General features: G+C 36.8%; 4 protein-coding genes across 10 annotated transcripts; 2 read left to right on the top strand and 2 right to left on the bottom strand.

The window, feature by feature from the left end:
• Window positions 1-1,893: 1,893 nt before the first annotated feature.
• Window positions 1,894-10,506, bottom strand: LOC111305208 (uncharacterized). 3 transcript variants are annotated; one of them, XM_022902520.2, is made up of 9 exons: window positions 10,122-10,506; window positions 7,175-10,049; window positions 6,361-6,496; window positions 6,131-6,213; window positions 5,424-5,662; window positions 4,636-4,722; window positions 4,015-4,114; window positions 2,910-3,510; window positions 1,894-2,817 (listed from the first exon to the last, which is right to left on the bottom strand). In XM_022902520.2, the coding sequence occupies exons 2-9, from the start codon at window positions 9,866-9,868 to the stop codon at window positions 2,798-2,800; spliced, it is 3,960 nt and encodes a 1,319-aa protein (XP_022758255.2). In that variant the 5' UTR covers window positions 9,869-10,049; window positions 10,122-10,506; the 3' UTR covers window positions 1,894-2,797. The 3 variants fall into 3 exon arrangements, with proteins under 3 accessions (XP_022758255.2, XP_022758250.2, XP_022758251.2); XM_022902515.2 differs by having other exon boundaries at window positions 1,894-3,510; XM_022902516.2 differs by having other exon boundaries at window positions 1,894-3,510; window positions 7,175-10,035; window positions 10,122-10,451.
• Window positions 10,507-12,028: 1,522 nt separating this feature from the next.
• On the top strand, window positions 12,029-18,001 carry LOC111305207 (uncharacterized). Of its 5 annotated transcripts, XR_002691961.2 has the most exons (4): window positions 12,029-13,859; window positions 15,837-15,909; window positions 16,261-16,351; window positions 17,620-18,001. XR_002691961.2 is itself a non-coding variant. In XM_022902514.2 (2 exons), the coding sequence occupies exon 1, from the start codon at window positions 12,086-12,088 to the stop codon at window positions 13,850-13,852; it is 1,767 nt and encodes a 588-aa protein (XP_022758249.2). In that variant the 5' UTR covers window positions 12,029-12,085; the 3' UTR covers window positions 13,853-13,859; window positions 17,620-18,001. The 5 variants fall into 5 exon arrangements, 2 of the variants coding, with proteins under 2 accessions (XP_022758249.2, XP_022758248.2); XR_002691959.2 differs by lacking the exon at window positions 16,261-16,351; XR_016331429.1 differs by lacking the exons at window positions 16,261-16,351; window positions 17,620-18,001 and adding an exon at window positions 16,010-16,186.
• A 1,600-nt stretch (window positions 18,002-19,601) lies between these two features.
• Window positions 19,602-21,087, top strand: LOC111305206 (uncharacterized). Its single transcript, XM_022902512.2, has one exon. The coding sequence runs from the start codon at window positions 20,060-20,062 to the stop codon at window positions 20,981-20,983; it is 924 nt and encodes a 307-aa protein (XP_022758247.2). The 5' UTR covers window positions 19,602-20,059; the 3' UTR covers window positions 20,984-21,087.
• A 2,583-nt stretch (window positions 21,088-23,670) lies between these two features.
• Window positions 23,671-25,011, bottom strand: WDR5B (Transducin/WD40 repeat-like superfamily protein). Its single transcript, XM_022902510.2, has 2 exons — window positions 24,319-25,011; window positions 23,671-24,221 (listed from the first exon to the last, which is right to left on the bottom strand). The coding sequence occupies exons 1-2, from the start codon at window positions 24,979-24,981 to the stop codon at window positions 23,931-23,933; spliced, it is 954 nt and encodes a 317-aa protein (XP_022758245.1). The 5' UTR covers window positions 24,982-25,011; the 3' UTR covers window positions 23,671-23,930.
• Window positions 25,012-25,682: the final 671 nt, after the last annotated feature.

Raw genomic sequence — 25,682 nt, 5'->3', positions numbered from 1 at the left:
ATTACTATAATTGAACGGAGAATAAGAGAGAAAAAAAAAGTTAAAAGGTAAAATCACGAAGGAAAATGATATAGTTATCAATCTTGCATTGTTTGTCATTACAGATTATGTGTACGCAAAGAAATTGTAAGGTTAGTCGGCAAACTCGGCATTATTTATTCCAATATTTTTATTTTCATTGCCACTGTCCCTTTATTTCTTGCTTATTTCCTGTTGGCATTCTTTTATTTTATTACTGTTCCCCTCTAAAATTTAGACATGCCTTTTGTCTTTTCTATGCACGCCCCGTCGTTTCTTTCGAGTTAAGTGAGAGAAACATTATAAGATTAAAAAACCTCGAATTCCATGTGAGCTTGGAATCAGTGACCCTAGCCTTATACACAAAGTCATAAATGGATAGCGATGGACAGATTAAACAACAGGTAAATTTTAGGCAGAGATTTTTTCTGTTTTCTACCATTGTGATTGAGATGAAGCCAAAAAAGTTCATCATTTAATAAGTTCCCTAAGAATCCTTAAAATATTGTAGACAATTTCCGTGTTAAAATTAAACCAAATTGGAATCAGTAAACAATTTCCATGAAAACAGACAGGATCAGGGAATCTTGAATTTGTCCTTAATTATTTTTTTCTTTTTCTTTTTTTTTTCCTCTTGTTAAGGACATGAGAATAAGTTACGTGCAAGGTTAACGGAAATGTGTAGATGATGACTTGTACTAGCACTGCAGCTATGATTGATTTATATTTTTCTAAGCGAGTGTTTCATATACAATTGTCTACATGATTAAATGTTGGAACGATGCTGGATTACCGTACATTGGTCCATCTTGCACCACAGATTAGAGTTTAGAATTAATGAGTTGAGTGATCACATGTTTGTGTCATGTACGTCACACCCAAGGGATAGGGAAGTCTTGAGAGAGAGAAAGAAAGAGTCTAGCTATAGTTATTGTTTTAGTTGTCAAGCACAGCAAATAATGTTTTAAATGGTAGTTGGTTTTTGTTAACCTATATCTGACTTTGTGATTTCTTTAACAATGCATTGCATCAAAGCTAAGGTTAATCTACTCCCTGAAGAAAGTAGGGGAGGTTAGTGGCACAAGTTTGTGTTTGACAAACCCATCAAATTTGTTAAAGTTCTAGAGATGCCAATAGAAATCCGAAAGCTCACGTGATTTATTAGTGAAATATTAAAATTTTAATTTTAAATATAAAAAAAATAAGTTGATCAAACACAAATGCAATATAATTTCCTCGTATAAAATGTAATATAATTTCCTAGTATAATGCTTTCTTCATCATACTAAACAAGGTAGGCAAAGACAAGATAAAATTTGTAATTGACGAAACAGAGGATTAAGAAACAGAATAGTACGGAGAGTGAAAAGGGGAGGGGAGCAGGCCTCTTGTTCTTGTGGACGTCTGCTTTCTTGCAAAAAATGTTGGTGGAACGGAAACCAAGCCCTTTTTTGATAGGAGTCAGAGCAAACAGAATTTATATTCAAACACAAAAACTAATCAAATCGACAATACAAATACAAAGGTAAAGTTGCTAATTTTTAGACACTAACCGCGGCTAGGGAGCAGATCAGGGCACCGGGAAAAATTAGAAACAGGGGTTAGGAAATGTTCAAGAGGTTTACCGCAAAGATACTAACAATTTTTCTGTTGCCAGGTAGTTCTCGAGGCTACCTTTTTAACACTAGTTTTTCGAATATTTTTGAATCTCAATAAAATTCTTCTCTTATTGCTTTCATAGCTTCTACAAATAATTTTTAAGTTTTCAGAGTCAATTAATTAGATCTACTATCAAGTCATGATGCTTTTAAAGGCGTTTTATGCTAAGGGGCAGGGGAAAATTGCAAATTGCAAATGCCATGTTTACTGTATTAGTTGGAGAAAAAAACTTCTATTGAAAAAATAGAAAAAGAAACTATTAGGATAGCTCAGCGTTGAAATTTCCATTTACAAAACGCATGGGAAGGACAAAAACCACGATGGCGTTATGCTACTCAAGAGAACACTATTGGCCTATACTGTACACAGCATGAGAAATTAAAGTACCAACCTAAAGCTTGCCATAGCATAGCATCCCAGTTCCAAATGTTAATTCTTCCATAATAGACGAACATGAGTAAGCCTACAGAAAGTCTAGCACCTTAATTAGTTGCTGCCATCAGAAAGACACCTTATCTCAACCGGAAACAAAGGAAAAAGAGATTAGCTAGCTAATTGGTTAGACAAAACTATCACCTCGGATCCATGTGATTCACCTCCAACAGATGCAAAATGAAGTGCCACTCCAAAAGTTAAAATTTGAGTTGCAAAATGATTCAGAATCACAGTTGACCAGAGAACTTGATACAGGGTGCTCAGGTTTGGTATTCTTCTGAGCCATATTAGTAACTAAATTACCTTCAGAGAAATCAGACTTTTTAGCAGTTAATGTTTCTCTCCGATAATAGGCGTTGGTCACAGCAACCTCGGAACAAGCTGAGACAACCTCTGAGGACACGAGCATGCACAGCTGCAAGTTTTCTTTTTAGGATCTATCTTTATAAACCTCATAATAAGTATAAAAATTTACAGCGAGTGGAGCCGGGACTTCACCAGAAGCACCAATCCTGTCACCCCGTTCGGGAAGAACTATTTTTACTGTCTGGATGCAACATCATAACAGCCATTTGCAACATCTTGAGCACTTGGAAGAGCTGATGGTGAAGTTTGGTTGGCCAGATCTTTGGCAATAGCATGGAATTTTTTTTCTTCTTCCATCCTAAGGACCATCTCATCAAAATCAGAAACGCATTCTACCACCTGTAATTTTGAATTTTCGTGATGCTTGATGTCATTTGCATCCTCAGACATCTGAATTGTACCATCAAAACCATTAGTAACAACTTTCTTACCAGCAACCTTTGACACATGAACAAGAACTGCTACTTTATTTTCATCACCAACAATATCGTCAGAGTGTTTGACAGAAGCCTCATGCTTAGAATCAAGGTTCTGTTCAACAAAGCTTTCATCAATTTTCTCCTCAGAAGATATGCTTAATTGAGAGTCAAAATCCAGTTTCCTTTCTTCAGGTACTGGAATGCACGAACAAGAAACAGTAGCAGACTCTGGAAGATTGATGGTCTCATTCGTTACATCAGATGTATATTTCAAGGTGCCATCAGGAAGCAGTGACGTTGATTCAATAGGTTCATCGTTTCTCTCATCTGTTTGAGGTGCAGGACTCTCAGCAGAAACATTCAAATCAAACACAAGTGAGCACCTCTCCCCAGATTTATTGGACCCATCAACCATTTTCTGGTTCTCTTTAACATGTGTCAGCAATGGTTTCTGTAACATATCTATACCAGGAAAGACCAGCATACTCATGTTCCTCATCTTCTGCTTGCTTGCAGTTTCTAGAGGCTGGAAACCAAAGACAGAAGTCCATGTTTCCCTGAGTTCTGAGATTGCAGGTATGACCAGTTTCTCAACATTCAGAGAGCTGAGAGCCTGTAATCATGTGGAGAAGAAAAAGAACCATAAGGATAAAAATCTGGCTGAAATAGATTAAAATTCAAAAATAGCCTTAGAGCTATCACTCTATTACTCTTCTTAGACACACTCACAAATCCTTGAATAAAAGCCTGTCACCTATGAATTACTTCCTGTATCATTAGGTTGAGGGAAAAAAGTAATTTATATCTGGTCACAATGACTTCTATTTGAAAAAATAATCTAATTTGGACAGTATCCCAAAAAAAATCTAATTCTGTAGGGACGAAGTGTCATGATATTCAAGGTTAAGTCATACATATAAAACCAACTTGTAAATGTCAAAATTCTTGAATGTAACAATAAGTGAGCCTTCATTGAATTTTGTGAGAACAGCTACATAGCTTCTCTTAAGCCATGCCCAATAGCCAAAACTTTTCACAATGTAATTGATTTTCTAGCAACATAATAAAAGACATGCAAATAAAAAAGGAAAACAAAGATAAATTGATTCAGAAATACCGATTCAACTGCGCAAAGAAGCCGGCGACACATCCCTTGACGCCTATAAGTATACCGGGTTCCAATGAAAGGCATCTCAGCTAACTGGTTTCCATGGATCCTATTAGCCCAATAAGTAAAAACATAGTAATCATTAGCATTTAAGCAAACATGAGGACAGTGTGCTGAGTGGGCAGGTCTATCAGATTATGATCAACAAATCTACAATAATCAACCAGTCACTACATCAGAATGGTGATCATGTACCATTAATTGTATCTATGAATATAAAACAAAATGTAATGTGTTAAATCTTCAAACTCAATATATTCACATATTAGAAGGCTAGTGGCATTCTGGATTGGGGGAAAATTAGCAAACTAGCTTCAAAATGTAAAGATATAATAGAAAACGGCAGAGAAACAAAAGTATGGCGGTCAAGAGTGTTTTAAAGGTATGAGTTGGAACATTACCTAATGGATGCTATCTTATAATCATTCTTCAAATGTAAAGACATGCTAGAAGTTTTGAGGTTCAAATTCAGTATTTCCACACTTTATCCTCTAATTCAGCAATGAACTAAGACAAGAACAAACATTGATAGAGGGTGAGATGACAAAAAAGAGCAGAAAGTAAATTTACCTGATGGATGCTGCGGAGATAATCTCATCCCCTCTTTCTAGAATTGCAGTGAAAAAACCGCTGTAGTTTAGCCTAGTGAAGTTTGACCTGAGGGAAAAAAAATTAATAAATCGCTTAAAACAGGAACGTATTGGTTTTATTCAATTTCAGAACCACAGTAACAATAATCATGCAGAAAAATACAATATCACTTAACAATAAAACTATGCATTAGGTTGTCTTTCACTTATTACCATAGCAAAGAATAGTACCACTTGACCACAAAAAACTCTGTTCCATGCCAATCTGCTCAATGGCAGCATTTTAACGATTTCATATGGTTAAGGTAACTCTGAATGTCTAAATATCACATTAAGTCATCACTACACATGTTGATTATGCTGCTTGTTTCTATCTACAGATTAAAAGCTGTCTTCATTCAGCTTAACATCCTTTCAATCTGCAGACCTAGTGCATGACATTGCATAATGTTCTGCTCTAACTTTTCTAAAATATAATTTCAAAGCTGTAGTGTAACTACCATTCAACTGCATATGCATCCTTAGACACAAACATTAAATTAGGGACTCTTGAAGAAAGGCAGCTGTGCTTGCATCTTTGTTGCCAATTCCCAAAAGGAATTACAAAATTTAAGGAGAGGATACAGCAGCAAGCTAAAAATCAAACCGTACTTTCCAAATCATACTCTTACATAGAAGGAAAAGCCAACTTTTCTTGAAGAACAGTAATTAATTTAATAGGAGAATAATTATCCTGAAGTACACACAGAGCAGATTAGGTGGACTTACCCAAAATTATAGACAACATTATGAATCAGATTGATCCCACTTCTGTGGTCAACAAGAGGCAAAAAGCACTCATCCATCACAGATAATGCAACAGCTAGCTTTGAATTTGATTCAACCTTCTGATACACTTCACTGAGACAAACATCTGAACTGATATCAAAGCGGTGAACAAGAGACCATGAGAAGCCTTCTGGCAGTTCATGTTTAACCCCAACTAGCATCTGAAGTCTCTCAAACAACTGGAAAAACAGAAACTTTAAGATTAACTTCAATACACAAAAAACAGCATAATTTCTCCCTTGTATAAAAAAGGAGTGTTGTTATGGAATTCTCTGTATTCAAATTCAAAGAAAAACTTGTGTGCATGTTAGTAGCACCCAAATAGAGCCAGAGACCAGTTGAATGCACACAACAAGAGTATTGGCCTCCTTTCCCATTCTTGCTAAATGCAATGCACAACGTGGTATCAAGTTAAAGGTTTAGTTCCAATGATAAAAAAAACTCCATAAGATACAGAGTTAGACTCCTGGTTAAACCATAGACACAATCACTTAAATTTGACAAGGTGAGAAACACAATCATTTCATACCAGCAGACATAACTTAATTGACAGCAAAAACTAACAATTAAAATTTCATATACAAATCTGGCAAACCACTATAAATTCCTTGCTGCACAATTACATCAATGGCCAACTAAAATTATACCTCTTTGCATCTCTTCCCACAAAAGGATGCACTACTAGAATCATCATCAAAAGCATCCATTGGCTGAATACATGGTTGATGATCTACACACCAAAAAAAAAAATCCTTGAGAAATGAATGGCATATAATAGTAATAATGACAATAGTGACACCAAAATTTAAAAAAAAAAAAAAACCCAAGGGTGATCAACAATCAACGTATAAACAACAAAACTTGGAATTTAACATACATTTTTCTTCACACAAATGACATGTAAGTAATATAGGATCAGTATCCTCATCTTTGTCGCTTTGATCTGTATTTCCAACCACCCCACAATATTTGCATGTACAGTAGACACAGTTCCAGTTACCTGAAGGGAATGCCTGTGGCAAAGAAAAGAAAATCAGAATTAAAAAAAAAAAAAAACTCACCATCAACATTTAAACTGAACCTAAAATATACTCCTACATCAAATTGCCAAAAAGAAAAAGATGTAAGCTGAATTCTCAGACACTGTTTTTCTTTCTGGCTACTTTTCACAAATGATTGTAATGGTGAAGTAATGTCAACAAAGAATTTCCTTTCCAAAAGCCTTCAACAAGAATTCTGAACATAAGTTTTAATCTATGCTTCTTGCTCCTAAGTTACAGTCAATCTTTGCTCTACATTATCAAGGCCCTGAGCAAAGCAAGGATGAAAGCAACGATAAAAGCCCAGCCAGACTGTGAACTGTAAACCAAAAGAATAACCAGATATTGTAGCAGAGTTTTGTGTTTGATCTTAACAAATAAAGTCTTAGCACAAATAAACAGAAATTTATTTGCATCTTTAAGCATCCAATCCCATTATATCAATCATAGATCTCAGGGTGTCTACTACTTGAATGACAAAGTAAAACAAAATTATTAAGCCTTTTCCCTTTCTTCCATGTGCTTTGGAACCAGAACATGCCGATGTAGAGAAATTAAAAGTTGGGAAGGCACTAAGGTCTGGGTGGGATGAACTAGTGAGAGCTAGATTCCATATGCCTGTAATAAAGACAAGTGGCAACAGGTATTTACTTGTATATCTAAGCAGCTTTGATGGAATGTTGATGGGCAACTGTCGCAACATATCAAGTCACCACCATCGCCGCAGATACCACAGGTATCATCATTTGGATCTTCACCACCAAAATCTACAAAATGGAAACCCTTGCATTTAGATTGCTGTTGTTTGTTCCATGCATCTAACAAGCATTGCAAGAGGGGAATTCCTGTTTCTAAACATATATTCTGAAAAGGCCGATGGAGTTTGCTCCCTGCATGAGTCTCAAATTCTGCAATGGTGAAGACATCACTACAACAGTTGCATTGGATGCCATCCCTGGTTATCTTACCAGACTTAATCTCACGTGTTCGTGTTCTTCTTTGGATCAAATATTCCACCTTTGTATCTTGTGGAACAGTGCCCAAATCAATCATCCAAGTAAGCACAGTTCGCTTTCCATCATATAGCACATAGCCATCATTATCAGATTCAGCTCCATCCATTGAGTTGCGGACCAACAAAGCATACCGCTTTCTATTTTGTGTCTGCTGTAGCTTAAGCTTCCTGCCTGAAACTTGCATTCCCCTTTGTAACGTACCATCAGAAGTTTCCTCTTCATGAAGCAAAAGTTTCTCTTTCAGCAGCTTCTGCTTTTTCTTTTTATTTACATCTTCATTGTCCCCATAGCCCTTCCTTTTCTTTTTTCGTTTGTTCATTTTCTTTTCAACTTCTCCATCATCCACTGTATCATTTTCCCCTTTTGGCTTCCTTTTTCCTAGCCTTTTCTTCCGAACTATTCTTGTTAGGATGCTAAGTTCCTCTTCCGGAATTGGAGTAAATATAAAACCATTTGGACTAACCTTAGAGTCACAATCACCACTCTCATAATAGTTTTTAAGCCTCCTGTAAGCCAAGGTAACTGACCAATGAGTCTTTCCTTCAGGATTAACATACACTGCATCATTGTACTGTTTTTTATTCCTAGGCCTGTAATCAATTCTCCAACCTGCTGCTATCAGCAGTTTCACTATTCGATCTCTCACAGCCCTTTTTGCTTCTGACCTTCTCGCTTTCTTAACTCTCTTTTCTTTGCCTTTCACATTCACAAACTTAGGTCTCATCGTTGGCGAAGCCTTGCTGTTGTTCTTTTCTATATCATCAAACCTAACCCTATTAGCACATACAAACCTCTTGACATTTGATTCTTTACCAGTCGGTCTCTTCTCTGAATATGAAGTATTAGCTGGCACATTAAACTTCAAACTCCCCCTCAACTTCTTTCTGCCCATTCTTAAACCACCCAGCTTTTTTCTCCCATCAATAAGCTTCCCCTTCAAAGCCTTGTTACCAACCTGAAGCTTGGGTGGTCTTCCACGCTTACGGATCACACCTTCCCTTACCTTGCTATTATTTTGATCGCTCCCTTCCCTTTTCAACTCAACCCATTTCTTCACTAAACCATCACTTTCCTGCATTTTGGGTGGTCTGCCACGCTTATGCTTCACTTCCTTCCTTAACTCACAATAAAAGTGATCACCCTCTCCCGTTTCCATCATAACAGCCTTCATCTCTAACCCATCATTGCCGTGCATCCTGGGTGGTATTCCATGCTTATGGTTTGCCTCCTTCCCTGCCTCAACATCAGAGTGATAACTCTCTCTCGCTTTAACCTCATCTGCTTTCTTCTCAAACCCTTGATTCCTGTGCACCTTGGTTGGTCTGCCACGTTTATGCTTTGACTTCTTACTGCCACCACCATCAGACTGATCACTCTCTCCTACTTCCACCTTAACTGCTGTCTTCTCAAACCCACTATTCCCCTGCACCTTTGGTGGTCTACCACGCTTACGCTTTGACTCCTTTCTCACATCACCATCAAAGTGATCAATCTCTCCTGCTTCCATCTTACCTGCTTTCTTTCCACTATTCCCACCATTTGTCAGCAGCTTGGGTGGTCTCCCACGCTTCCGCTTGAACTCCTTCCTTACTTCACAATCTGGGTAATCATTCTCTCCCACTTGCAGCTCAACTGTCTTCTTCTCAAACCGATTATTCCCCTGAAACTTGGGTGGTCTCCCACGCTTACGCTTTGCCATCTTACCCACCTTACCACCATCAGAGCAATTGCTCTGTCCTCTTTCTACACTAACAGCTTTCTTTTCATCCCCATCACTGCAGTTCATTCCGGGTCTCCTCCCAGGTTTTCTCTGCTCCTCCTTTGCTTCCCCATGAGAGTGATCATTCTCTTCCTTAACCACCTCATCTGTTTTCTTCTCACAACCATTGCTATCTTCAGTTTTATCAATTCCATTCTCAACCTTATCATCTTCATTCTCACTCCCATTTTTCACCGCAAACCTTGACCGCAAAACCCTGCCATAGAACTGCACTTTACCTTCTAAGCCTTCCTCCTTGACCTTGTTCTTCACACTAACATCTTCTTTATTATCTTCATTATCCTCCACCCAACCCTTTTTCCTCTCATTCTCATTCAATTCACCAACTTTTAGATTTCCCACCTCACCATCTTCCCTACATTCTTCAATCTCCTTCTCTTTCCTCTCAATTTCAATCTCTTTCAAGGAAGAAACTAACGGCTCGTCATTCAAATCAAAAACCCTTAGCTTCAAATCATCCCCTTTATTTTCCTCAACCTCTTCGCTCGGTAAAACCTTATCTTCCCCAGATTTCACCTGCAAAAGTCCAGATCCTACGCCCCCTCCCATCTCTTACAAAACCCTAGCTTCAAAAAGTTTCCTCTTATTATTTTTGGCTCACAAAATCACTTCAACTGGGATCATACAAAAGCAAAACAAGAAAACAAGCCCCATTGGTTTCACTTTGGCCAAAGAAAGTTCAACCGCCAAGCTACTCAGCAGGATCTCAGAATACCCTAAAATCAAGACCCTGAAATTATAAACCAAAAGAAATCAATAAAAATAAATAATAACGTACCAAAACCCGAAAGTGATCACGAACCTTGCCCACAATGCAGCAGAGAGAAGGGAATCCTAAAGCCCAACGGCGTCGTATTGCAATGTCGAGATATAAGGGTGGAAGGTCATGGCCATGGCGTTCAAAATTTTGGGTATCATTGGGGTTTTAGTCTTATAACGAGAAGGAGAGAGAGATTTGGGATATTTGGTTTTAAGGTCTGGGGCTTTGCTTTATTGTGGCTTATTGGTGGTTGTATGTACTCAGGTATCAGCCTACTCTGGAAGGTAGTCGGATGGGTAAGATTGTTTTTCTCTTTGTACCTTCGCTTCGCATTTTCCCTCCATGTTTGCGCACAATTTCTTCTTGTTAGTCAAAGGTGTTTTTTTTTTTTGGAAAAATAAAATAAAGGATTGTATATTGTTACAGTGCATACTGAAAATTAGGTAAATGATTTTGTGAACGAAGGTCTTAAAATTTTTTAAATTAATTTAATTATTATTTATTTGATAATTAATTTCAAAACACTAATATTCATTAATTAAATGTTTAGTGTAACATAAAAGATTGCTTTCTTCTCTCATTCACTTATCTCATATTTGTATGAATTTATTTTAACTTTAAATAAAATTAAAATTGAACATAATGATCTAAAAAAAATTAACTCTATTTATGAATTATTATTAATAAGTCAAAGAACTCAATTATTCATGTGAATTAAAAAATGAATTATCATTTATTTTTAGAGAGATGATATTTTTTATTATTTAAAAATTTACTTTATTTAAAAGTGATAAATGTATTTTTTTAACTAAATTTATGATGAATATTTTTTAATTAATTTTTATATTTAATTCAAAATTATTAAATTTCAATGTTAAAAATGCATTTATGACATTTAGATAAAATATTAAAAATATTTATTAATTTTTAAGTAACGAATTATTTTTATCCTTAATATATTGAAAGTTTAAAATTTGATATTCACTCAAAAACCTTTAACAATTTGAATCTAATGAGATTGATGATTAAAAAGAGATCCAAAATTATTACTTCCTGAAATATTTTGCTATTCATTTTTATGAAATTTAATTTGTAAGCATGAAAGAAACTTGATTTTGAAGTGCACGCAAAGGGGTGCCAGTCTTGGGTCCAACCCATGCATTATTCTATCAAAAAAAAAAAAAAAAAAACACTATCTGAGTGATTTTTCCCCGCTTGATAATTGTGATTAAAAAATAAAAACACAATGTGCTCCGTTAGTGCCCAAATAATCTTCACATATTATCAACAACGATATAACATATTAGTGAAATGTTAAATTTTTAATTTTTATGATTCAAATTTAAATTTTAATAATTTTAAATGAAAAAAAAATCATCTCATGGAGCGTAAGCAGTTAGCTAGGGAGGCTCATTTAGCTTGCGAAGCTTTAAATGTTGTATCAATTTTCAATTTCCAGCGTAACCTATACTATTGTTAGATCTATTCTACCAGGCAATTCCAAAATAATTGAGGCCTCAAAGCCGCCAAGAAAGGCAGCCCATTCCCATTTATGAATAATCAATGCACGCCAATGAGTTAATCTTGGTATAGAGATATACCCATAGTACCAATATATATATAAGATATGATAATGAATACAAGAAACACTTTGCTCCATTAATTATTTAATTTCATTTCATTTTTGGATAAAATAATGCTCCATTGATGAGACCATGGGTTGGGGTTCAGCCTGCCCATCTAAGTATTTCTTTAGGGCTTCGGCTTCTGCCTCTAAGCTTAATGGGCTTTAGGCTCATTTTAGTGCAATCGGTTTACGCTCAGTCATTGTTTTTTAAGGGTTTTTTTTTTTTTTTTTTTTTACTAAATCGTTTTCTCTTCTCTGTTTTGAGGTTAATTAAAAAAAATTCAGTTACTATAAATAGGATGATCTGATCTCCTGGCCATCTATTGAACAAGATACAACACGACCCTTCGAATAGTTTATGTCCTTTGATTAGATTCTGATGGGCTGCCTGACATCCGCCGTCGAAATTCCTGAACGAGGACACCAATCTGACCGCGAAAACGGCCGATACATATCTAAATGTGATGGTTCCCCCAACTACCGCCACCGCCGCCGTAGCCCTAGCTACGAAGCCTATGAACGCGACCACCAGAGCCGCAACGGTAACCAACGCCGTAACCGTTTCGGTTCATCTGAATACAGGAACCCTAGAAGCCCTGTTGAAATTCCTGGAAGAAGACAGCGTTTTGAAGGCGAAAACGGTCGCTACGCATCCGAATCCGATGATTCTACCGAATACCGCCGCAGCCGTCGCCGCAGTCCTAGTTACGATATCTACGACCGCGACCAACCTCGCAACCGCCACCGTTCTGAATCACCTGAAGACCGAAACCCTGGAAGACGGAGCGCCGCCCATGACCGAACCCTAAACTCTCTGCCCAAGAAATTCGGCAAGAATCGTAGCTACCTGGACCGAGATTATCAGAACGGAAAACATTTAGAGTCCGAATCGGACGAGGAGTTAAAAGGATTGAACTTTGAAGAGTATAGGAGGCTGAAGAGGCAGAAGATGAGGAAGGCATTGAGATTCTGTATTTGGGAGAATACACCGAGTCCACCGAGGAATGAAGACAATGATTTGGAGGATAAAGCTGATGAAATTTCGGAGAAGTATGGCGAGGATAATGGCTATGAGAAGAGCGATTCCAATAAAGTGAGGAAGAGCAATAAGAGAGTCAAATCCAAGTCTGAGTCTGAAAAATCTGGAAGTAGCGAGTCAGAGAGTGAGCCAGAATCTGAATCGGATGATTCAAGGTCTGAGAAGAGGAAGAAGGGGTCGAGTTCTAAGCGTAAAAGTAGTAAAAGCAAACGTCGAAGTAGGAAAACATCGTCCTACAGTGATAGCGAATCGGATGAGAGTGAGAGCAAATCCGATGATGAGGAAGATAGAAAGAGGAGAAGGAAGTCGAGGAGAAAGCAGAGTAGGCGAAATAGGAATAGCAAGAAAAGCAGTAGAGGAAAAAGAAGCAGGAAGAAGAGTAGGTATAGTTCTGATGAGAGTGGGAGTGGTGAAAGCGAAACTGACATATCTGATATGAGCAAATCTTCTGATGATCGTGTCAAGTCAAAGAAGCGGAAAAGCTCTTCAAATTCAAGGTCTAGGAGGAGTAAGAAAAGGAGAGGATCAGGAACTGATAGTCAAGGTTCGTATTCTGATAAGAGCTCAGATTCTGGGGTTGATGCCAAGAGTAAATCAAAGTTAGATGAGGCTAAGATGGTTGAAATTAATGCTGCTGAGGCTCTTATGTTTAAAGAAATGATAGAGGCACAGAAGAAACCTGCTTTGGATAATGAGCCAATGGTTGGCCCAGCACCATTGCCAAGAGCTGAGGGACATATAAGTTATGGTGGTGCTCTAAGGCCTGGTGAAGGTGATGCCATTGCGCAGTATGTCCAACAAGGGAAGCGTATCCCACGAAGAGGTGAAGTGGGTCTTTCTGCTGAGGAGATTCAAAAGTTTGAGGGCCTTGGGTTTGTGATGAGTGGTAGTAGACATCAGAGAATGAATGCCATTCGTATTAGGAAAGAAAACCAGGTTTACAGTGCTGAGGACAAGAGGGCATTGGCAATGTTTAACTATGAAGAGAAAGCAAAACGCGAGCACAAGGTTATGGCTGATTTGCAACGACTGGTGCAGCGCCATATTGGCCAGGATGTTGGTCCTACTCACAACCCTTTTGCTGGAAAAGATGGGGCTGAAGCCTGAATCTCATGTATGTTCAATTACGTATATGCTGTTGGCACTATTAGTTTATTGCTAATTTGTTTGTGTGTTGCAATGAAAGCATTATTACTAATACTCACTGCTGAGAATTGCCCATCAAAGGGTTTTTGTGTGTGTGTGTGTGTGTGTGTGTGTCATTTTTACTATAGTATACAGAATTTTGAAATTAAAAAAATTGTGGCTTTAGGATGTCATCAATGATATTTACCTTGTTTGGGGTTAATGAGTGAGAAGAAATTGTTTACTTAATCCTTAGATTTGTGGGCAGGTTGGTATCCTGGACTTTCTGGTGACTGAACGATCTGTTGGTACACAGAGTTAAAGAGTTTCAGTTTCTGATTTCTAATGCTCTTCTCTGAGAGTGCTTTGGTTATCAGCTTATTGCTTGTGTTTAACTTCAATAATCTCATCTTTGGTCATCACGAAACTTAAGAAATCAATTGTTCCCGAAATCTGTTCCTTATTTTACCCCCACTAATTTAGCAAGATTTTTTGTTTTAAAATTTTCATTTTGAATGAATCTTTCCTGTGGATCATAGGTCTTAAATGATGAGGATTGCAATGGTAATAAAAATATAGATGGACAAGAATATCCTAAATTATCAGCCTTTGATTGTCTTATCTTGACATTGCCAAAAGCTGGACAAAGGTTCTTGATTGTATAGTTAATGTTTTAAGAGAAGTTTTTTGTAGTTTCAACTTCAATTCCTAATGCTGCAAATCTTTCAAGTTTCTAAGCTTTAGAGGCTAAAAGCTTGAAATTTTGTTATGGAATCTTAAATTGTCTGCCTTGTCTTAGAAATTGTTGGAGCATATTTTCAGATATTAATAGAAAGATGGGCAAGCTTGGGTGAGTTAGCTTTTGAAATTTTTACCAGGTTTAAAAAGGTTTACCATCCTTCTTAATAGAGTAGCTTAGTCACATTCTATATGATTAGAGTGAGTTTCTTTTAGAAAGATTTCATACTTTGGATCTAACTTGGTGACTTATGATTGATAATGTGCATTCTTGTAATTTTGAAAACCGAATAGGCTTTTCTTGGGTTTTTTATCTGATATCTTGCTTCTGCTCTTGTCATAGCCATAGGATGTGTAGAATGTGTTTGTTCTCTTTTTAACCCTTAATACATTCATATATTGGTTATCAAAGCCAAGCTCAGGTTGTTGGATATTATGGTTTGTGGTACCTGCTGAGCTTGCTAAATGTTGGAGAATGATTGGGTGCAATGACCTTAAGAATGCATTTTAGTTTTTTAGAGAATGAGAAAGAAGAGAGCGCGCTTGTAGCATGATCTACAGCCTTCTCTAGGAGGTTTTATTTAAATGAAGGGATTTCAACTAGAGTACAACATGTTACATAAAAAGAAATGGTTTTGATGTCATTTAAAAAGAGTTGCCAAGTTAGAGAACTGATTATTAGTTTATCAAAGTTATTGCAAGGAGACTTGACATTAAACATATTGCTTTCTTGTGCAGATTCTTGAGCTTGTCATCAGAATTGAAGAAAGTTCATCTCAGATTTGGCAGTAGGTGCAGGAGATTATGACATTGCACATACTGACGAATGAGTTAATTTAGGCATCCTTCCTTGTATGTTTGATTCTATGCAGTGTATGCAAGTGGCTGATGAATAGTAGCACCAACAATGAAAACTTGACTGTTGTTGCTTGATTTGTATACAATTTTTATTGCAAATAATTAAATGCTTTTAGACGATAAAGGTGCCATTGCAATTATAAAAAAGAATCTACTAACTGGAAAATGAACTTAGATGTTTTTTTGCTTTGATCTGCATTTGTTATGGTGGGCCTCTTTGTTCAGTTGTTCTGCATCTAATTCTGCATTTATTTCTGAATCATGAAGTATTGCTTATCAGGAAAAAGAGAACTATCATTGTCTTTAATTTTATAATAATGCACTTGTTGGCAGAAAGTTGATAGACATTTTACTTAAATGCATTAAACAGGTGGGATTATCAGATCAAACCTTCTCTACATCAGTAGTGGTTTTTAAGGACATACCCCCAATTAGGCAATCAAGTAAACTACCTTTTCCAGTAGGAGCATTGGCCTCTTGCTTTGGAGTTTGATTTGAAATTAGAATAACAATTGAGACGATTTACTATTGATGCTATTCAAGGACCGTTGATTCCCAGAGTAAAGTACAGTGCCGAAAGTATTGGGTTTGGCAGGGAGTTAAAACAGCGAGGACATGGCCCATTAGAGGTGGGGCCTATCCTAAATGGGAAAAAAACGTGAAAGAGATAAACAAATTTTTAAATTTTATTTAAAATAAAAAAATATTTTTGAACTTTTATTTGGATGAAATGAAAGTTATGAGCTTTTATTTTATTGCAATTAAAGTCCTGATACTATAAAAACTCTGTCAAGAGATGGGCGGGAACCCAGCAGTGTAAATTCGAGCAATCCAACAGTTGATCAAGAAGATTAATTCAAGGAAAAAGATCGATGCTATTTTCCGGTAAATGCTCTGCGCTACTTGATAAAATGAAAAAGTTGTTGGTGGCCCCAAGATTATGTCTCTGAAAAAGACCGAACAGCTTTGTTAGCTTTCATAATTGTCATTAGTTATCCATAAACATTACCTTCTCTCCTACAACATGGTTTTACAAGTGCAATTGAATGACGGGTATTTTCAAAGCAAGCTGGTAAAAAAAAAAAAAAACAAGGAAAAAACCCTACATGTGAGATGCATGTATGTTGATGTTTACATGAGCATAGGCATAGGAGTATGGGTGATGCATCTTAGATGATTTGGAGCTTTCAGCACATGGGAATGAGGTTGATTGCAGATAAATGTCCAAAAGGAAAAAGGATGTTCAAGTTTTAGCCTTTGGGTTTTTTTTTTTCAACCTGTTTAGTTAGCCAACAGGAATGACATAATTGCAGTAGTTAAGAGAAACGAGGAGTTTTAATAGTTAGTCATTGAAACCTGGGGACAAACAAACAGGAGAAAAAGGCATAAAAGTTTAAAGTTACATGGGCCTTTGATTGCTGCAATCCCCCATTTCCACGACATAAGAACTGTGCTGGTAATAGAAATGGGAGAGAAGACTCTGATTAAACAGCTATTTACATCAAATTATAACGATTCCTATCGTCATACTTTTCTTGAAGCCTTGCTGATTTAAAGTAAATAAAAATTTGTTGAACAAGTTTTCTCAATTGCAGTCATTTGATGCTGTTCTGAGTGTGATAAGTACACATGTTCACTGCTCGTTTATATGGTAAAGTTAATTGTATTTGGAGACCCACACTTCTCCTGGTCCTCCTTGAAAGCTACGCGAAGCCACCTAATTAGATTACATTCACAGTGAAAAGAGATAGCAGTAGAAAATAGAAAAAACTATCATCAAATGATTCAAATCCATGCTTTCAACTTTTTTATTTAGAAATTTGAGTAATCCTCACTTTTTCTTCTTGATTATTGATGTTTGTCATGTCATTTGGAAACCCGATAAGGACTTCAATGCTTTGATATAAAAAGATTGTTGAAAATATTACTAGTACTAATATTTTGCGTGATAAACATGACAATTGTTCTATGAGTCGTTGAAAATCTGCAAATGAGGTAGTATTCGAAATGCAACAGGGGGCACAGTTATCTGTCATTGGCTTTGTCATTGAACAGTTCTTGTAATTCTCACTGCTAGTTGCTTCTGCATCATAGATTTGATTCCAAATAAGTTGTTTTCACTCATTTAATCCATTTGTCTCTTGGCATTTCAGGGTATCTGATAAGGGTTGGAAAGCTTGGAGAAAGACGGATGGGAAGTAAAATGGAACCAGAAAATGATAAATGTGAAAATTTACATATACAGGACTGTAAAACAGACAATAACAGCTTTCACTTGTTTGAGAATGACCTGACCGCAGTATCTCAGAATCTCCTGGATTTTGTTAGGAATTCTTGGTATTCGTTGCTTAAATTAGTGTTGTTGGGTCTATATCTGGGACGTTCAAATCAAGTATTTAATTTTTTTTTTGGTTAAACAGATTATGGGTTGTTAATACTTAATACCCTGTTTGTGGATTGACACCGCCTAGCCTTTTGTGGTTAAAATGTGAGGACAAATCCAATGCCAAATGGCCAATGAGTATCTAGTTCAAACACTGCTTAATTATTCTTGAAGGCAATTGACAAAAGGTCATAAAAAAAAAAAACTAGGGCCAGTAGGCCCTTACATGATGATTTGTGTAAGTTCAACGAATCAGTTGTTGTTCGGTGGGGGCAAGCTAATTTTTTTGCATTTTGTTAAAAAAGAAAAAGTAATTATGAAGTGTCGGTAATTATAGAATATTGTCTTTCTTGTTAATGGAGGAACAGGAGCCAAATTTCTGGCAAGAAAAGGTCCACTCTCACAGGGCATTGCCAACCAAGCATCAACCATTGCATGTGATTCACTACCCTTCCTTAGTATGGTATGTTTGATCAATGTTAAATTGTATTTCAATGTAACAGACATGGCCATTTAACCAATCAAAATCTGCCAAGAAAATGACCATTTTCCTCCTATAGAATTTTTTAAGTAAATTTTTTTTTTGGTTGCGTATTCTATCAATGGCTTTCTCATTCTCAATAACTCAGTCTCCCTCTTTTTGAACTAGCGGTACTAAAAGTAATAAATTTCATCACTAAATTCAACATTCTCTCAAACATTAAAGTAATCGTTGTCCTTAAAAGACAAAAATGTGTTGGATCAATCAAATTCAAAGCCACCGTGAGTAATGGGGTTTGCATATCAAGAGGCTTTAATGCAACCTGGTTCACACTCTAGCAAACCATTGCTTTGCTAACTACAAAAGCAGCTGTCTCAATTCAATGCTTCAAAGCCTCTATTCTCCTATTTTTATATTTAATGCCAGTGGTCAAGTGTTGAAGAACAACAACACTTTACTCTTCTTCCAGTTTTCCCCCTTTTCATTGCTTATGCCAACCATTAATCAATTCTCTCCCCCCATCACTGAGATTGCCATGATTTTTGTGGTAACACGCGAAGCATTATATCTGTTCAACAAAAAAAAAAAAGGGGAAAGCAAATGATAAAAAAGCTCATCAGTGGTAAAAGAGAAAACCAAAATACACTTTACCATATGTTAGTTCTTGTTTTATCCTGTTATTAGCATTATTGATATTAAATGCTTTTGCAAGCATGTTCCATAGTTGAAAACCCATGATATTAATCCGTTCTCATTGAATGCTTATAGCTTCCTTTATTTTCTTTATAGTGTAAGCATCTCTTTTTAAATTTTTTTTTCTTTTTTATGTTATGTAATCCAACTGTCTAATGGTTTTCCTTCGTATCTGACAAAGATTGGGTGTACAACTATGCAAAAGGAAAGCCAGTAAAATTCATTGTGGTGATGTAGCTCTTTCAGAAAAAGTTTGGCGTTTTGGGTTCTAAATTTTGGATTGTTTTTCCTTATCTAATGGCATGTGCAAGTGCAATGTCAGTTTGAAGGAAAGGGTCCATTTACCATTAGTATTCTTTTAATTATGGACAGGAAAGAAGATAAAACTGAACTTGTTTCTCCTAAAGCAGGAATTTAAGCAGAGAAAAAAAAAAACAAAACTTAAAAATAAATAAATAAAATGAGTGTACCTGATTGATAGAGATAGAGATAGAGAGAGAGAGAGATACTTATTTTTTTTTGGCTTTTCTTTTGTGTAGCGTTGCATAAAAACCCAGCCTTTTTCCAGCAAATACACAGTTGCCATTTTCTTCCAAGTTCCATAATATCCCCCCTCCCCCCGCCCCCCCCCAAAAAAAAATCTCTCCATTCCCATGTGACTCAGCTTTCTCTCTTAACTAGCTATTTTCCTCTGTGTTTCTCTTATGTCTCTTTTTCAGTCTTTTTTTTTATTAAGATAAAAATTTTTGGTCATTCCTAAGATGGACTTGAAACAGACATTGACAGTGATGCAAATCTAAGTCCTCTCTATCTATATCTCTCTTTCTCACTTGTGTACAACCTTAGGCTGTCCAAAACCAGACACGAGATCAAACTGAAGCATTTTTTGGAAGTGGGTTCTTGAGTTCATCATCAATTATCTGAGGTAGGATTGTTGTGCTACTGTTCATTCTTTTGTTTTTGCTAGCAAAGGAATACCAAAATCTTTGCTTTAGCTAGAGAGGGTTACTAAAAGAAGAAAAAATTTTTGCATTTTATGGTTATTATAATGAGGGATTTTCCTTCTTGTTTTGGTGAAAACGGTGTTCAAGTAGCTGATTCATCATCATCATCATCGTCAAGTGCAGCTAAAGCTGCTCAAAACTTGGTGACTTGTGTTTATCAGTGTAAATTACATGGTCGTTCATGCTTAATTACGGTTACATGGACCAAGAATCTGATGGGTCAAGGGCTTAGTGTTGCAATTGATGATTCAGCCAATCAATGTTTATGTAAAGTTGATATAAAGCCTTGGTTGTTCTCTAAAAGAAAAGGATCAAAGAATTTAGAGGTAGATTCTGGTAAAATTGAAATATGTTGGGACTTGTCTAATGCTAGATTTGACTCTGGGCCAGAGCCAGTTGAAGGATTTTATTTGGCTGTTGCATTTGACCAAGAAATGGTGTTACTTCTTGGGGATTTGAAAAAGGAAGCATACAAGAAGATTGACACTAGTGCTCCTCTCATTTCCGATGCCATTTTTATCGCAAAGAGAGAGCATATTTTTGGGAAGAAGTTTTATGGTGCCAAGGCTCAGTTTTGTGACAAGGGGCAGATTCATGATGTCATAATCGAGTGTGACACCGTCGATATTAAGGATCCATGCCTTGTTATCCGCATTGATAGTATGACAGTGATGCAGGTCAAGCGGCTTAAGTGGAAGTTCCGTGGCAACCATACCATTTTGGTGGATGGACTTCCAGTGGAAGTGTTCTGGGATGTGCACAACTGGCTATTTGGAAATGCGATGGGCAATGCTGTTTTCATGTTTCAAACTTGCCTCTCTGCTGAGAAATTGTGGGCCAGCCAGTCTATTTTTGACCCATCTGTATTGCAATGGTCTTACTCTCAAAAGTTTAGAGATAGCCAAGTACATGGTCCTGGTTTTTCATTAATATTGTATGCTTGGAAGCATGAATAGAAAGTGTTATTTTTCACTTGTGAGATTTAGAAAATACTTTCTGCTATGATTTTCACAGATATGTGATTGAAATATAGTACATGCAACCTAGAAGTCGTGCTTCATTTGTTGTTGTTGTTGTTTTTTTTTTTTTTTGTCAGTTCTTCACGAGCTTATCTTTTGTTAACAGCAAAAACAAATTGCTCTGGTTTCTTTATCACATTAACATGTGTTTCAATTTCATGGAGAACTGTTGCGGAGACTAATGGATTGCGAGAATCTATGAATGGAAACGAGAAGCTGTAAGATCCCACTTGCTCGTTTCTGACAATGAATGCTCTCAAGCAGCGTGACCTCTGTTATTGAAGGCTTATAAATCCTCGAAATGAAGGCCATGAGCATATAGGATAGATGCAAAATGAATATTTTCATTCACTATATTAATGACAGGCTTGGAACAGGTGTGCTATATTTTCTCCTTTGCATTTATTTAGTTTTTATTATAAGGTGAAATGGTGTAAATGGAACTTCAAAAACTTATATAGAGCCCTAATATAGCTAAGCATATGGAACTTGATTTCCAAAAGCTTTAGTTTCATGATAGCATGCTACGAGTACTCAATTACATGACTATAGACTTCATAGGTTCATGATATGCGCGAGTAACTGAGGAAACTAATGGAGTGGGAATCAGTGGAGAGATAAGATGCATTCTGAGATGGATGTCAATGGCATTGCATGCGAGCCATATTGCATTTAATTTTTGAAAATTTTTTTGAAGGAATATGATAATTGTTCGTAAAAAACTATTCCTATTTAGATCCAAATGTTTCCTTCTAATTATCAGGACATTAATTTGGGATAGGAGTTCAATGGCAAGAAATTGAAATATGGCTAAGGCTAATTGACTCCTCTCAGTTATAAAAGTTGCAGTTCTTTTGAGGACGTAGGTCTCTAAAATTCGTATTTTGCTAAAAAGGATGCACACTTGCACACAATCAGCATTAACTTCTAGACATCAAGAAAGCTTCCCATCCTTACGGGGCGACCTATTAAGGATGGTCATCCAGGAAACCGTTGCATGTTTAGTAATGTGGCAAGTGACCACCATAGCCTATCCCAACGCACTTTTGGTTGCCTAGGCCTTACCTCCTTCCAAACTTAGCCACGGTTCCGAACTGATCTCCCTCATTTCTGCCTTGTAAAGTGAACAGCTATCTGGTTGCTTTTTTGAGAAGCAGACACCTTCCATTTATTTGCTAGGTGTCAACCTGGACAATTACGCTTGCTGGATTGTTGGTGATTGCCTCAAGCTGGCTAATTTTGCACTCAGTTGTGGTCACAGCTTTTGCAACTTTGGGAATATGCACATGGTGGCACATCTTTCGATATTCTTATCCTAAGTTATGCATTTTGAATATTTATTCTACTTTAAATTATAGTTTTTATTTGTCATACTCAATGGAAAGCTTTTTACAATTTGTCTTTCCAGTCTAGTTGTCCTTTATTGGTGAATTTTCTTGCATTTGAACTCTGATGGTTATACTATAATAAAACATGTTTTAGAATTAAACCTATAAAGATAAAGCTTGGTTGGTTCATGATGTGTAAGCCAAGAACTATTTGGACTTTGATGCATCTTGAGAGATTGATAAAGTTTACAAACAATGGGTTGCCTGGAGTTGCTAAGAGATTAGTCAAGTACTGAGTCTTTCTAAGCAGAGATATCCATGCTATTCGTCATGGAATGTTTATGTTTTTTAAGGAGAAACGAAAAGAATTTTAACCTTTATTTCTGTCAGTCTTATGTGGATATGATAGTGGAGCGACGAGAGAGGGTGATGAATGGTGTAGAGAATACATTTGTTATGAGGAGGAATCAATTATTTGCAGATTCTCTGGTTGCATGCAAATTTTGTAGTTATCACGTAAGAATGAAGATGTTAATTTCATATCAGCAAAAACTACGTAGCTTTCCTTTCCTTGTTCCCCATGCGGAATCATACCAGGTTGTTTTGCCTACAAACAACATACAACATAAACCCTGACCTAGTTATCAATCACAAAAATTCAGTTCAAATTCTTTGCAAATATCTTTGAGGTGTTGCATCTATTCCATTTTAAGAGTCCAAAATAATTCTTTCAGTCTCTGACAACACAACCAGGATAATTTCGAGAGCAATATTGACAAATGGGCATACCGACATTGCTCAAAATAAGCTTAAAAACATTGAGAATGTTGCCCACAAATAGCAGTGTGCAACACATGATATAAATTAACATCCATAGAGAATGATAGTCTGCTTATTCAGCAGAAAGGTAGCCTATTAAATTGACCATACAACACCAGTTCACTGATCTTAAGCCTTTCATAAGAGACATAAGTAAGAACAACTTCAAGTGTAAGCAGTTCAGGCTCCATAAACCTGACCATAAGTTGCTCAGATAACAAATGGAGATGGGACAACAAGAATTGATAAGAGAATCATTCAAAAAGTGAAAGCAATTAGGCGTTCATATTTTCAAAGTTAGGAATAAAGTTTGCCAGCTCCATGTGCCTTAGTGAAGGGAAAACCAACAATGGAACATGAACAAGAAGCTGACAATAAGAATATCTTCACACCCGAATGCTCAACTCATATAGCCTACAACTATCAAAGCCAGCAACGATGTGGTAACACAAGAAATCAAAGAACTGCAACCAGAAATGAAGTAACCAGGAAACCATAGGATTTTCCTCCTTTTTTTTGCCTGTGCACATATAACCTCAATGTGTATATCCATTTGAAATGTTAAATGCTCTCCAAATGAAAACTGAATATCTCATTAAAACTGGTATATTTACATGTTAAGTCATAACTTCACGAGAGGACAAGAAGCATGTAAAGGAAAGCTTTTGAACTCCAATGCCAAGGCAAATTTTTTATTCTGTTGGATGCTGCTACAAACAGGTCAATTTATAACAAAGTCAAGCATCTTGAATCCAAATCCTGATTGTTCTATCACCCTCAAGGCCAGCAGATGCAATTTTATTCTCAGAAGGATGACAGGTCACAGAAATAACAGTATCAGAATGACCTTCAAGTTTCTGTAGCATAGCTTTGGATTGCAGATCCCATAAATAAACACATTTATCCTCTGATCCACTAACAATGTACTTCCCACTTGTAACAGAGAATGTCGATGTTATACAATAAGCTCTATTTGTATGACCTTGATATATTTTCAAAAACTTCCCAGTTGAGTAATTCCATAGCTTCTGCACTCAAAATTAAAAGAATAATAATAATAAAAAAAGAACACTGATTGAGCTAAAACCCATATTTATTTTAAAGCTTAAAAGATGTTAAACTTACGAGAGTGCTGTCGAGGGTGGCAACAAGAATGAATTTCCCATTGGGGGAGAATTTGGTAAACGAGACTGCGGGAATTTTATCATCGATTAGAGTTTTTAAGCAAGTCCCTTCTTTGGCATCCCAAATCTTGCACGATCCGTCGTGGCTACCCGATACGATCAGCGAACCGTCACGGTTAAAGTGCACCGATGTCACCGGCATGGAGTGGGCCCTAATAACCCTCAAGCACTTCCCTGTTTTCACTTCCCAAATTCGAATCGTTTCATCAAAAGAACCTGAAACGATGAGATTCGACTGTGGATTGAAGTTGACGCAGAAGACGAAGTCTGAATGACCCTTCAGGATCTTGAGGCAATCGAAGGGGGCGCGTGCATCCCAGATGCGGAGGGAGCGGTCGTCGGAGGCGGAGCAGATGTAGTGGGAGTCAGATGACCAGGCAAGGTCGGAAACACCGTCCGAGTGGCCAACGAGGCGGTTGAGAAGGGAGAGGGTCGACGCGGACCAAATAATTAGGGTTTTGTCGAGGGAGGCGGAGGCTAAGAGCGTACCGTCGTTCGAAAATTTGACACAGGAGACAGCGCGTTCGTGTGCAATTAGCGTTTTTAGGTAACGATACGGTTTGTAGGCGGCTGATGATTGCTGGTTGCCGCCACCGCTAGCCATTGGTTACTGACCGGCTACACGGAGCGGAGTGAAAATAGAAGCGTCACAAGCATTAAGGCGCACCATTTTATCCTTTCTGCGGATTGTGGACTAGATCTAATCAGGCGGGCCGGTTAGTTTGATTTGGGCCCAACATAAAGTTGTCTGGCCCAGGACCCAACATCTAGTTAGTTGATTTGGTTTAAAAAATTAACCAGGCATCCACTGAGTGGATGAAGTGATAAAAAATTATGCAATAAATATATATTAATAAAATTAAAGTGTTAATTATTCAATTTTAAAATCCTTCTTTTTTTTTGTTAATGCATTAGAATTTAAAAAAAAAAAAATTAATAAATTCATATAAGAAAGCGAGGAAGCATGTAACAACATTCTAACAATGCTTGTGAATTAAAGTGATGCATAGAAAAAAAATTCATAAACTACAGATGTGTGGATAATAGTGACCAGAAATAGTTATAGCCTGACCAAATAAAAAAAGAATTGGTTGCGACAGTGAGAATCGCAAGATTTCTCCAATAAATTTTGCTTGAACATTACATAAAGCTACAATTGCTATTGGCGATTAGCAAAACAAAGATATCCGCAAAGGCCATTCAATACCAATTACCAATAGAAAGAGCTTGAAGCATCGGCTGCCACTTTTATGATCTATACATATAGCCGCTAGAAAGATGAGGATAAACAGGGCAAAGCACAAA

The sequence above is a fragment of the Durio zibethinus genome, chromosome 21 (assembly GCF_047325235.1).
Source record: "Durio zibethinus cultivar Kanyao isolate XHJ-2024 chromosome 21, ASM4732523v1, whole genome shotgun sequence".
Taxonomy (NCBI): Eukaryota; Viridiplantae; Streptophyta; class Magnoliopsida; order Malvales; family Malvaceae; genus Durio; species Durio zibethinus.
The sequence above is the reverse complement of the archived record's forward strand: the minus strand, read 5'-3'. Positions and strand labels throughout refer to the sequence as shown.

Bases quoted from the DNA above. Each gene is read 5' to 3' on its own strand.
- LOC111305208 (XM_022902515.2), bottom strand. From the start codon at position 9,868: ATGGGAGGGGGCGTAGGATCTGGACTTTTGCAGGTGAAATCTGGGGAA. The intron at 5,663-6,130 runs GTATAATTTTAG...CTGTTTTTCCAG, and splicing joins GTGGGAAGAGATGCAAAGAG to TTGTTTGAGAGACTTCAGAT. The intron at 4,723-5,423 runs GTAAGTCCACCT...TTTTTCCCTCAG, and splicing joins AATGTTGTCTATAATTTTGG to GTCAAACTTCACTAGGCTAA.
- LOC111305207 (XM_022902514.2), top strand. From the start codon at position 12,086: ATGGGCTGCCTGACATCCGCCGTCGAAATTCCTGAACGAGGACACCAA.
- LOC111305206 (XM_022902512.2), top strand. From the start codon at position 20,060: ATGGTTATTATAATGAGGGATTTTCCTTCTTGTTTTGGTGAAAACGGT.
- WDR5B (XM_022902510.2), bottom strand. From the start codon at position 24,981: ATGGCTAGCGGTGGCGGCAACCAGCAATCATCAGCCGCCTACAAACCG. The intron at 24,222-24,318 runs GTAAGTTTAACA...TTTTGAGTGCAG, and splicing joins CCACCCTCGACAGCACTCTC to AAGCTATGGAATTACTCAAC.